Source organism: Acartia tonsa, chromosome 4, assembly GCF_053477335.1.
Source record: "Acartia tonsa isolate MP-2025a chromosome 4, ASM5347733v1, whole genome shotgun sequence".
NCBI lineage: Eukaryota > Metazoa > Arthropoda > Copepoda > Calanoida > Acartiidae > Acartia > Acartia tonsa.
The window spans coordinates 30,310,391-30,323,762 of record NC_137263.1 but is presented as its reverse complement, the minus strand read 5'-3'; the positions used below and the strand labels follow the sequence as shown (position 1 = coordinate 30,323,762).

At 33.5% G+C, this 13,372-nt stretch overlaps 1 protein-coding gene across 8 annotated transcripts; it reads left to right on the top strand.

Moving 5' to 3' along the window:
- Window positions 1-4,396: 4,396 nt before the first annotated feature.
- LOC145316747 (UNC93-like protein MFSD11) lies at window positions 4,397-10,448 on the top strand. Of its 8 annotated transcripts, none has more exons than XR_013878668.1 (9): window positions 4,397-4,575; window positions 4,898-5,102; window positions 6,203-6,247; window positions 6,936-7,545; window positions 7,969-8,039; window positions 8,606-8,805; window positions 9,240-9,325; window positions 9,846-9,897; window positions 10,204-10,448. XR_013878668.1 is itself a non-coding variant. In XM_080157466.1 (8 exons), the coding sequence occupies exons 1-7, from the start codon at window positions 4,433-4,435 to the stop codon at window positions 9,301-9,303; spliced, it is 1,338 nt and encodes a 445-aa protein (XP_080013592.1). In that variant the 5' UTR covers window positions 4,397-4,432; the 3' UTR covers window positions 9,304-9,337; window positions 9,818-10,448. The 8 variants fall into 8 exon arrangements, 3 of the variants coding, with proteins under 3 accessions (XP_080013592.1, XP_080013593.1, XP_080013594.1); XR_013878667.1 differs by having other exon boundaries at window positions 9,818-9,897; XR_013878666.1 differs by having other exon boundaries at window positions 9,240-9,337.
- Window positions 10,449-13,372: the final 2,924 nt, after the last annotated feature.

The window sequence follows — 13,372 nt, the reverse complement described above, 5'->3', positions numbered from 1 at the left end:
ACCAGGAAGCAGAATGGTACTGCATCCCATAAATATATATAGGGCTGGGTCAATTAATTCAATTTTAGTCTTATAGCTTGAGGTCGTGAAAGCCCAAATTATTCAGAAATTTCCATGAATAAAATAGATACTGCTAATTTGATCCAATTTAGAATATCAAAGAAAGGTTTATAGGAAAATTAAGTTACTATATTTGACAATGCATGCTATAAACTTTCTGTAAATAATCACTTGTTAAATTGCCCTTGGATATCTCCAATCTCGTTTACCCCATTTACAAATCAACAAAAGAACAAGAGTTTGTTTTGTAATATGAGGGATTGATAGATTATTTATTACAATAGTATCACTGCAGAGGTTTTATCTATTACAAGAGATGTTTTTAAAAATATTTTAACCAACTTTAATTCTGTTCACAACAAATTTTGTTGTATGCTTGTGTTTGTATTTACTATTTTAATTTAGTTTGGTCTGCTATAAGCGTAACAAATTCAGCTGCATTCTGGGCGTTAGTCCCTAAAGTCTTTAAACTAGGAAAAGTCATAAAAGACGCATGCAAGAGTAAGGAATTTATTTTGTGGATAGTCCTAAAAGGATATCTAACTTTAGTAGCCCTTTATATTTAAGTAATTGTTGGATTATGTCGTCCAATGAAGTGAAATAAAACTGAATGCAAAATATTTATTATAATATTACTAACAGTCTTTTTTAGAGGCTAAGAATTTGCCATTCTAAATACTTTAAACTATTAACTACTACTTTTATTCCTGTGTGATTTAAAGACTCAGTTTATTGCCCAAATCAAACAGATAATGTTTGTGTTGATCTTTATGTTTAGGGGAAAGTTTCTGATTTCGCGCAATAACTTACAAGTTACAATAATTAAAGATTTAAATTTGCTTTAAAATGAATTACAGACATTGAACTACTTGATGTTGAATATATAAACTTTTATTTGATTTCTAAATGTTTCATGTTATTTAATATATTTTATTCCTAAACACATATCTTGTAAAAATACTGTTGTTTAAAGTTCTTATCATTCATTGCATAGAAAATGTAATAAATATTTGTTTATCTTACAATATTGCGCCTAAGAAAGTGCAACACACAAAGGTTTTCAATGCACATCTTTAGACTTAACCAATAACCATAAGCAATTGTCAACAAGATGGGGGGGGGGGGGGCCCGGGGGGGGGGGTGACACATTTGTGTAAACAGTGTGTGTGTATAGGCTTTATCTTTGGACTAAGAGCATAGGTTTTTAGGGATAAAATCATTCTTATATGATAAATTTTCCCAAGTTTTAAGATTGTTTGGATAGGCCTCCAAGTTCAGGAGCTGCAGGCCTCCAGGTGGTCTCTGGAAAGGTAAAAATAAAAATTATTTTTTTAAAGAGTTAGAGGTCAACTTATAAAACAAAATATGCATATTTTGTTTAATAAGTTGCCCTCTAACTCTTAAAAAAAAAATTTTTTAATTTTACCTGTCCAGAGAACACCTGAGCCCTGCAGCCCCTGAACCTAGAGGCCTGCAGCTCCTGAACGTGGACGCCTACCTGAAAAATCTTAAAACTTGGGAAAATTTATCATATAAGAATGATTTAATCCCTAATAACATATCCTCTCAGTCCAAAGATAAAGCCTATACTCACTGTTTACGCAAATTTGTCAAAACTCCCCCCCCCCCCCCCCTCTTGAGATTCAGATGAACACTACACGGTGAGAATCCAAAGTAAAATCGCTTGATTATAAGCTTCGCACACGGATTAATTTATTCTATGTAACTTAGTATAGTATACGCCTCTAGGAGCTAGAAAATGGCGTAAAATCTTTCCAATACTTAAATCTGAAAATAAGATTGCCTGAAACCATCACAGGACCTATTTAAAGCTTATCTAAATTAGAGAACAAAACAATTGAGTAGTAATTGAGATCTAGAGCTTCGGTCAAAATACCTTTTTGTTTTATATAAGCTGACTTGCAATTCTTGTTGAAGCTTAAACCCTAGTCTTAGTACGACAGGAGTTGTATTTAATATTTGTTAGCAAGGAGCATGAACTTCGAAAAGCAGGCTATAGATTGGGTATAACTTCATACAATCTTACTTCCTTATGAATCTCAAATAGTCATGCACCACCGTTTCATATAAATTTCAGGAAAACTGATTTTTAAAAATCATTATGAACGAAATATTCTTGTTATGTTTGCTTAACCCTTTTCTGTCAATGCACTTATTTTTCTTCAATATTACCAGTTTGTAATTGTGTTTTTGCTGCATTACTTTCTCTCCTTCCTTATATTTAAACTTGTTGCTTCGCCCCGGCCCTGACCTAGTCTAAAGGGAAAAGTAGTCTAAAGTTATGCTGGGTTTGGGAATGGGGTATTCCTATCCAGTTTTTTGTTTAGGAATGAATATTTTTTACCCGAGGGAATAAATGATGGACCAATAGGTCATCATTTATTCACGAGTAGTTAAAAATATCAAAATTAAATTTCCCGTTGTTCTGAGCATCCAGTATGTAATTTACTTTGACCGTCAGTCTGTTAGTCATAGTACTGAAATATAAATAAATATTAAGAAATTAAAAACAAATGTTGAAAAGGTTTCGTGATTTTTTCCTAATATACATGCTTTTGTCAACTAATATCTAAATTCTTATTTAATTGTTTATGCTTCGCTACTTATGGATGTTGTCATCCTTGTTTTGTTATAAAATATAATAAGTATTTAGTATTAATATTGGACAGAATTGTCCTTGCGTTTTTTTAAAAGTTTACATTCCGGATATATCAAGGTACATGGATTAAACATAAAGGGGGGGTTTTTTAATGCAACCATCTCGTAATCAGTGAGCAAATGACACTTAGAATTCGAATTTCGATCTGAACTTTTGCATGAGTAATCCTTGGTAGGTCTATTTTCCCTAAATCAAACAAAAAGTTGGAAAAGTAACGGCTAGCGGCTCAGCCGTTTTTTGTCTATTTTCAGGGTAAATCCATCATCAATTACGTAGGAATCGACTTTTTAAAACATATTTTTGGTTTAATTCATGTTAAATGATAGCAATAACCAATTTTAAAACTTCTAGTACCAACAGCTACCGTCTAGAACCGTTTGATAGCGTTTTGAAGTAGAAAAGAGTATTATGTTGAGAGAGGTTTCGTGACTAATTTGCAGTATAAATATCAAAAAAATAGCAAAATAGCTTAGCCGCCAGCCGTTAGCCGTTACTTTTCCAACTTTTTGTTCGATTTAGGGAAAATAGACCTACCAAGGATTACTCATACAAAATTAAAGATGGAAATTCGAATTCTAAGTGCCATTTGCTCACTGATTACGAGATGGTTGCATTAAACCCCCCCCCCCCCTTAGTTGATTAGTGATAAGCTTTAATCCCTAAGTCATAATTAATTAATTGATTTGCTCTTGACATGTTCACGAATGTAAAGATAAGTATTTTTAGAAAATTATAATGGGGTTCTACGAAAGGGTCAGAGAAAAGAAAATTTGTGTAGTCTTAAAGGATTTTAAAAAGTCACATTTTTCTCATTTCTGTAAATTAAGATCATTTTGTATTATGTAAGTCTTTAAAAAGATGTCTGTAGAAACAATTAATAATATTTGTATTTAAAATAACACAAATTGTGGAAATACCTTTTTTCTGTAATCCCACATTTTTTATCTTCCGATAAAATAAAAAATGTGAATAGTATAAATAAAAACTGTTCAAGGAACTGTCAGTATACTGTTCATTTTTGTAATAATATTCATTAAAAATCACATCAGTTCAATACAACCGTTCATGAAATAACCATATTCTTGTATTATGGGAGATAAGCAGACATAGAAGGATAAAAATCTATATTTAGCCTTGGGAAGCTCATTTGAACTGAAAATGGCATTGAATATCTTATTTCTGCCCGCTTAAATACCGCCATTCAGCTAATTTGGTTTAATTTTGCATTTTTTTAACAAAGTGTAGTAGCTCCCTTGAGACAGCGGGTCAAGTCATAATGTACTTGAGCGTGGAGCTTGAGCTGGCCCTAGTGGCTATACAAAAGTGTCTCGTCCTTCTCCATGACTACTTAGGTCCAAACACTAAGAAACAATGGCTACACACACACACAACTTAAGTGTTTGTCCATCAGTCAGTCCGTAACGCTGTCCGGTAAATATGATTTTCTCGGCTGCTATTAAAGATAGGCAGCTGAAATGTACAATTTAAATCCTAAAACGAGTCTAGATTGATTGTCTGTCATCATCATATAAATCATGTCTCCCATTGTAGATATAGTTTTAATCTTATCAAGACATGATGCTGATATTAAATTCATTGATTTATTAAGTTTGATTAGAATATTTTTATGAGTTATGTTCTGTTAATAGAAAGTGTTTATTAAAGGCATTTTATTTTTTCAGAGAAGTGAAAATGGCAATAAATATAAAAAAGTACAATGTTTTTATGTTGGGGCTGTCTTTTTGCCTTGTATTAACAGGCTTCAACACAATGGGGGGTATACAAACATTGATTTTTAATTCCAAAGCAGATTTTGATGGCAATGGATATACAAGGTATAGCTATAATTTTATTACAAGGGCATGTATACTGTATAGTATATACGAGTAGGGAGAGGGGGAGTAAAGCTATATTTTCTCTTCCACCCCGAAAACTTATTTTAGGGGGAGGTTTGATGGACTATTAAACTATATTACTTTTCCAGGAGCATTATTTCATGTCATAAGGCTTTTTTTATGAATACAAAAAAATCTATATTTTGGTGTTTATTTATTAAGATATCAAAAACAGCTTTATATCTTCCAAATAAAAGAATGTGTAAATTTTCCTAAACATTTAAATTATTATGAATTTGATTAAAGCTATTTTCTTGTTTAGTTTGGCCATAATCTACATGGTGTTCACCTTTGCCAACTGGTTTGCTCCCTCCATCGTGGCGTGGTTGGGTCCCAGGGTCACCATGATTGTTGGTGCCCTTGCCTATGCAGGGTTCATAGCCCAGCTACTGATATTGAATGTGTACCTGTTATATACTATGTCAGCTATTCTTGGAATTGGAGCAGCGCTAATCTGGACAGCCCAGGTACAAAAAAAGGAATAACATGGGTAAAAAAAGGATAAGACAATGGCCGATAAAGTGATGTATTTCCCAGGGAGTAAGGGAGGGGACAATGGGCAATTAATTCAATATAAGAGTTATCAAAGAAAGGGCATGAAATCCAGTTTAATCCAATAAATTTGTAGGAAATTATAAAGGGATTGTTAATTGAATAACAGATTTCCATAGCGTCATGTAAAGTGAAATCACAACTTGTTTTTGATGAAATATATTGAGGTTTTTTGGTGTGATTTTTATATTAAAAGATTATTGGACCCGGCCAGCTGCTAGCAAGAATATGACTGCCCCTTTTTATTCTGTTTATTTTCCTTGCCCCTTGCCCCCACCTCCCTTCTCCCCGTCTGCTACATTCCAAACTAACACAACGAGTGTTTTTTTCCCTTCCCCCCACTTCCCTTATCCCTTCTCCCCGTCTGCAATATTCAAAACATTCATAACGAGTAGCGGCATTCTATGCGCAAGTCCCCAAACTCAGTCAGAAACTGCTAAATTCTTGCACATTCCCTTTAAGCCAGTCCCCAAAGTCTGAGACCCCTAAAAATTGAATATTCGATCCATTGTCCCCTCCCTTACTCCCTGTGTATTTCCTCTATGGTGATACACAAAATTACCATTTCTGTTGATAATAATTAGTGGTTGAAACGTTTGGACACTTAACTTAATGAACATACACTAAAAGTCCCCAAAGTTGTAGAACCAACGAATAAGAAAACGTTATTAAAACACTTTTGGGACAAGTTGAATAAACAGCTCAATGTCTCCTCCCTCCCTGGGTAAAACAGGAACAAGTTTGTCCTATAGAAGGGTATCAACCGCAAGCTAACATTTGTTTTTTTTCTAATAATAAGAAACTTTTAAATAGCACTGTTATTTTGTATGTGACCTACAAACACTTAAGCTAACATGCCCAGAGGAAATCAACAAGGATTGATAAAAGGTCCCGATTTTATTATTAGGATGAAACTTATTATTTTTTTGCTGTATTAGAGTTTAATGTTCCTTGTTAGATGTTAATACTGCGCTACTTATGGAAAAAGGATTTTTAATTATTAATATTTTTTCAGGGAAATTTTTTGTCCATGAATTCAGACGAAGAGAACATTTCAAAGGCATACATGCATTAAAATTTGATTTTATATAACATATGCAAAATTTTGAATATCATTAGGATGTAAATCTGAAAACATTTACTTCCATGAAACATCATTTCAAACAATGTTTTGTGATAAATACACTTTCCATAGTTAAAACTGAAAATTAACTTTTAGGCAGAATTATATGAAGAATTTACAAATTGATCAACAAGCAAGGACGTCTAAGCTTTTTTTGTTGAAGGGGGGGGGGGTAAAATGAGGGTTTTCAAAGGTTTGAGAGATGGGGGGTAAACATATTTTTACACCCCCCCCCCCTCTTCCCCCTTGGATGTTCTTGTCCTATAGGCCTATTTTTTCTTAAAATAAATTTAGGGGTGTATATTCTGCACAATATTTTTTTTTTCCCCTGCTACAAATTTTTTTATTTTTCTTCCCCCCCTAGTTTTTTCTCACCAAGTAGGGGGAAAATGGAAAAATATTTAAAGACCTCTATATTTTAATTATTTTATCCCTCCTACCACACATTTTTAAAAGTTTTTTTTTAACCAAGGAAATAGAAAAAATGTTTTAAGTTTTCTTAATTTTTACATTTTTTTCCCTCCAACCACTTATTTTTTATTCCCTCCTCCCCCGCCCTGAACAGGGGATCCTATGTAGAATATACACTCCTGAATAAATTATAATACATGATATCTGTTGCAAGGATTCTGGAATCTTCTGGGCAATGCAGATCTCCTCCAGTCTCATCGGTAACATTTTCGTATACTTCCAGTTTCGTGGCAAGGACACTATTGACGACAGCACGCGTAACATTGTCGGTATTGTGTTGCTCAGCGTCACCGGTGTCGGCATTCTCACAATGTTCTTGCTAAAAAGGCCTCCCTCGGCAACTGATGAGAGTGGTGATCAATCACAGCAGCAGCAGCAACAGGCGGCGCCAACAAGTCCGGCACAAGCTTTAAGAGATTCTTGGAGACTTTTCCTGACTAAAGATATGCTTCTGCTGTGCATTACATTTTTCTACACGGGTATCCAACTAAATATCTGGTCATCCGTCTATGCTACATCAATTGGCCAGACCAAGAGGTTGGATGACCGCAAAGCGTTGGCTACAATCTGTGCGATGCTCATCTCAGTCGGCGAGATTGTGGCGGGAGCCGCCTTTGGAATTTTTGGCAGTGTAACTGTTAGGCGGGGAAGAGATCCTATCATTATGGTGGGATTTGTTCTGAGTATGATTGCATACTTTCTTACATTTATAAATCTTCCTGGTGATGCTAATCTACAAGAAACTGATGATTCTGCATTTATAGGTAATTAAGTTACAATGATTTGTCCAAATTACCCATGTGATTAAAATATTAACAAAACCTTAAGTATGTAGATTATTTTAAGTTGTTTTGTGAGTGTCCAAAATTTTGTGTAATACACATAACAACTTTGGTATTTATCTAAGTATTTGTTACTATTTTTATTTCAAGACGCTAATATTTTATCACATTTGTAATTTAGACAAAGGTAGTAAAAAATTCCTCCAAACGTCACCCCCACCCCCCCAACCCCCTCCTCCATTTATAACACAAAAACAAAAATTTCATTGTTTTATTTATTTATCAATCATTCACATAAATTACCTAAATCTTTAAAAAATCTAAAGTTTCCTCGTTTACCTTGCTTCGTTCTTTCATAAATTAAAGTAAATTTTTGACTTGGAGATTAATTTTAAATTTATTTAGAATCAAATACTCCTCTGGCAATTTTCACAAGTTTTCTTCTTGGATTTTCTGATGCTTGTTTCAATACTCAGGTAATTGAGATAATTTAGTTTAATATTAAAAATAAAATAGTTACCTAGGGTATCCAAGAAGTGCAAATATTGTGTGTGTGTGTGTAGCCACAGTTTCTTAGTATTTGAACCTATGTAGTTATAGAGTTAGACGAAACACTTCTGTACTTTTGTCAGCTATAGTACATTATGGCTTTCTCTTTCTTTCCTAACCCTCGACGAGTAAGGTGTCCAAAATCACGTCCCCGTAATGTGTGGGGGTCCTTACAAATGAGCTTGGAATTAGTGTTAAGTAGAGTGTAGATACTATGTAACTATTGTACTTTCAACTCTTCTTCCAACAATAGGGTTAGAATATCTGTAAACATTCTAAAACTAAAAAATTGATTAAGCTTCCTAACATACCTAACTAAAAAATACATGCCTGAAATTCTGCAATGAAGGTTGAGTTAGTATTTAATCCGCACTTCCCCTCCAATTACCAGATACTAAAAGTAGATTTTAACACTTGAAAGTTTGGGAGTCATCCGACGTCCATCCCCAAATCCATGTTTAATTAACAAAAATATAAAAATACAAATTATTAGGTGTTTTCCATACTTGGAGGAACATATAGAGAAAATTCTGCTTCGGCCTTCGCCATCATGAAGTTTATGCAGTGCCTGGCGGCCTCCATAGCCTTCTGGTACTCACCTGTCCTTGGCCTGTACTGGCAACTTCTCATAGCTGTTATTTTTGATGTGCTGGGCACCATAGCTTTTTGTACTGTCGAGTGGAGGCGCGGCAGGTATCCATTTTTTATGTTCAGATTACAGTTAGAAACTATTTGTGTATACTAATATGTAAAATTGGTATCTCCGCCCCTAGCACCTGGGTGATCCGTATAGGTGGAAAATAGCCTTAAATCATTCAAATACTTAAATCTAAAAATAAGATGATAACATCTCAGGACCTATGTGAAGCTTTTCTTAAATGGAGAACCTAATCTTTTAAGTAGTACAGTTATGAAAAACATACTTTGGGGGGATCTATGCTTTAGGGGGGGGGGGGGGGGCATTAAGAATATTGAGGTTTTTCTGTCTATTAAGATTTAGCTACCCACCGAACCGATTAAGTTCTTGATTTTAAGGAAGCTTCAGATTGCTTTTTTCTTACCGTCTTAATGACAAAAAACGGTTTAATTTCATAATTATTTTTCTACTGAATTATTATTTGTTGCAGAGAATCTATGAAGAAGAATGAAGATAACACTTGCGGTGTCCCACAAGACAATAAAGTTGAATAAGAATTTATACAAACATTACCTAGTACTTTTGTTGGTAGCTTAGCAACTCTATAATAAGGCTATATGTGGACTAATGTCTAAAACGATCACTATCAACCTTAACAAAAAAATTGCTTCATGTAGTTGGCTATTTTTTTTTATAAAACATTACATTATTAAATACTAGCGGCTACGCCCCTAGAGGCCTCTAGTGGCACTTTAAATGTTTTTGTTTGTTAAAGTTAATTTTTTATGTACGATACCTCTTTATTTGACGTTGAAGTCTCCCATAAGTTTTTAAAAATTTCGATTTTTTTGTCATTTCTCTTGGGAGGGTGGTGGTACCCTCCCCCAAAATAGTTATAAACCTTCCCGGGACTTATGAGAAGCTACCCTGTTAAGGAGAACCCGATCGGTTCAGCGGTTAGCGAGATCCTTCGGTACAAACACACAGACATCCTGTTACTTTAGTATAAGGATTAAAGAAGATGTCCAGTATTTATACACCATTATCTTTTCTGTAACGTTTTGTTAGCTTGTTGCTGCGCTACTTTTTGACCAAGTTGTCCTTGTTATAATTGCATTTTAATTACTATATTTTACAACTTTTATGAAGTGAGGCTAGTTTAGTTCAGTGTTGATTAAAATTCAAATTTCACATCAATACATTTTTTATGTCTTATACTTAAAAGTTACACATACTAAATCTACATTATAAAGCAACTGCAAAGCAAAATTAAATTGCTGGAACGCTTTTGGGTTCAGTTCCTTATTATTAGTTCCATACAGCTGTATTTCCACTTTCCCCCTTTCAAGCTGAAAAAAAGGGTAACTTTACCATTAACACTTCTGTAAGCTCAAAGCCACAAATCTGTTTTCAACACAAATTCTGAAATGTCTCAACTTCTGTTATTTTTAAAGCGACCAATTTTATTTATTAATTTATTGTATATATATTATATTGTTATGTATTTTAAAATTTTATAACCAAACAACATTCTATTGCAGCTATTTTTTACTTAAAGTGTAGTTTTCTATATTTGTACAAATCTTCTCTGACTGTGATTAAAATCAAATAATCTTCAAGGCTGAATTAATTTTGCCGACAAGAGCTTTTATATTGCATTTTTATAATAAAACATCACAAATAAATTGTAATACTAAGACTTGGTTTTGGTTAGTAAAAGTATATTGGCCATTATTTTTTTTTTGAGGATTTTAACATTCCTAAAAGCGAAAATTACATGATAAATTTTAGGGTAAAGACCTAATGGGGGGGGGGGGGGGCCTTATGACATATAAACGTAAACCGTGAGCAAAATGGTCTAAATATTGAGCTAGACACTTAAAACTTGGTATATAAGCCCAGTCCTATAGATACTACATCTAAATGAAAAAAAATTTCAACATTTTTTATTTTTAGGTTAGTTAAGAAAACCCTGCAAAAATTGGATTTTTAGGCCTTTTTTGGTGTAATTTGATGTAAAAACTCACTTTTAATTGTTTTTTTTTAAGTTTTTTACTTAAATCCTCCATTTCTATTCATAAGGACATTATTTAAGATCATTCAGCAGCAAGTTTGGGACCAAAACTCAAAACCTATATTTGATATATGACACACAAACTTTAGAAAATAGGCACTTTACTCCTGCGAGCCAACCACCTAGCCCGCTGGGGTCGGTCCTCGACTTGCTCGACTCATCTTAAATAATGTTCTTGTGTATTGACGCAGTGTATTCAAGGGAAAAAACCTAATAAAAAACAAGTTTCTATATTCAAAATAGACCAAAAAGGTCTAAAAACCCCTATTCCGCAGGGTTTTTCTTACCTAAATATATATAAAAAAAATATTTTTTTGCCATGTAGATGTATTACCTATAGTACTAGGCTTATGTCCAAGTTTCAAGAATCTTGCTCACTGTTTAAGTTTAGATGTCATTACGCCCCCCCCCCCCCAACCCTTATTTCTTGACTACTATTATCCAGCGATCTGAAGGAATAAGACAATGAACGATGAATTGATGTATATCTCCAATATCTTTATCCTTTCTGTAGATTACAATAAGTGGTTGAAACGTTAGAGATTCAATAAAAGTCCCCAAAGTTGTAATGTTTAGGCAGCGAATAACATAACGTTAATTAAAACTTCGGGGACTACTGTAAAAAAACGGGCAAAATGTCCCCTCCCACTGCCTGTCCAGAATTGCAGACATTATTGACATGCAAAAAAACCTCTAAGTTATATATACGTCAGGGAGTAAGGGAGGGGACAATGGATCGAATATTAAATTTTTAAAAGTCTCAGACTGGGTACTGGCTTAAAGGGAATGTGCAGTTTCTGACCGAGTTTGGGCATTAGCGCATCAAATGCCGCTAACTAGCTGAGTTAATTTTAAATATAGAAATAAAGGCACTAAGAAAGAGAGGTAATGTCTGATTGAGCCAATAAATGAATCGCATCGGAGCATACATGAAATCTCATTGGTTGAATTAAACTGAAGTTTTCTAGTTTTTTCATTAGAGTTTATTAGAGCTGTTCTTTCAACTTTAACTCGAATCAAGTCCATCACATGAAGTACTGCCTTCATATTGTTGTTTCACATCTATGTTTTATCTGTGCATTACTAATAAATATGCTTCATCTATTGCAATCGTTGTAAAATAATAAAAATCCCTTTATGAATTTAAGTTAATAAAATCATATTTTTTACTTGAGTTTCTATTAAAACAAAAAAATAATATCTCGGACTTCAAATGTACATGATTTATAATCTTTAATTCGTATCTATTATAAACATTTAAAATACATAAATTCATAGTTTGTTTCATGTTTACCTCGAAATAAATTATATAAAAATAAAAACAACAAATAGCAATACAACAGTACGTTCGTTACGTTTTCAACAGGACCTGTACACATATGGGTAAGAGGAAAGGGATAATTTTTTCATTTTGTTCATATGAAGAGTCAGCTGTATATAGTCGCATTTCTTAAGATAAAGCTTTTCTCGCGTAAATTATATCGTGTTAAAATTTATTTTCTAGTATAGTGTAAAGCATATTACAAATCCTTCAATAAGTTAGCTATGAATTGTTGAATTCCTTAATATAAAGTTTGCTTTCTAGAAATTATATACTTGAAAAATTTTAAAGTTTTTTGTCAGCTGGAGGAGTTCCTTTGTCAGATTTACGAAAAAGGGGTTTACACTATAGTTCTTCTCTCCTATTTCTATTAATATAGAAGACAAAAGAATTTGTTTTGATATGGCTAGTTTTAAACAACCCAAATTTAATTCTTGTTTATAGTGCACATAAATTCTAGGAATATGGGTTGAACGAGTTTCAGGTTGATTTTTCTAGTAAGGGGGGGGGGGGCCCGGGGGGGGGAAGTTTTGACACATTTGCGTAAACAGGGAGTATAGGCTTTATCTTTGGACTTAGAGGATAGGTTATTAGAGATAAAATCATCCTTATATAATGAATTTTCCCAAGTTTTAAGATTTTTTGGATAGGCCTCCAGGTTCCGGAGCTCCAGGCCTCCAGGTGGTTTCTGGACAGGTAAAAAAAAATTCTTATTTGAAGAGTTAGAGGTGAGTTTATAAAACAAAATAAGCTTCTTTTAATATGTTTTTACATATTCATAGAAAAAATTACAATAGGCCTCCAGGTTCAGGTGCTGCAGGCCTCCAGGTGGACTCTGGACAGGTAAAAAATTAAAATTTCTTATTTGAAGAGTTAGAGGTGAGTTTATAAAACAAAATAAGCTTCTTTTAATATATTATTTACATTTTTAAAAAATAAATTACAATCGGCCTCCAGGTTCAGGTGCTGCAGGCCTCCAGGTGGCCTCTGGACAGGTAAAAAATAAAATTTCTTATTTGAAGAGTTAGAGGTGAGTTTATAAAATAAAATAAGCTTCTTTTAATATATTATTTACATATTTAAAGAAACAATTACAATCGGCCTCCAGGTTCAGGTGCTGCAGGCCTCCAGGTGGCCTCTGGACAGGTAAAAAATTAAAATTTCTTATTTGAAGAGCTAGAGGTAAGTTTATAAAACAACATAAGCGTATTTTTAGATGTTATTTACA

What these genes read in the sequence shown, in the direction of transcription:
- LOC145316747 (XM_080157466.1), top strand. Translation starts at nt 4,433, where the DNA reads ATGGCAATAAATATAAAAAAGTACAATGTTTTTATGTTGGGGCTGTCT. An exon ending in TGATGATTCTGCATTTATAG is followed by an intron (nt 7,546 to 7,968) that starts GTAATTAAGTTA and finishes AAATTTATTTAG; the next exon opens with AATCAAATACTCCTCTGGCA. An exon ending in GTCGAGTGGAGGCGCGGCAG is followed by an intron (nt 8,806 to 9,239) that starts GTATCCATTTTT and finishes TATTTGTTGCAG; the next exon opens with AGAATCTATGAAGAAGAATG.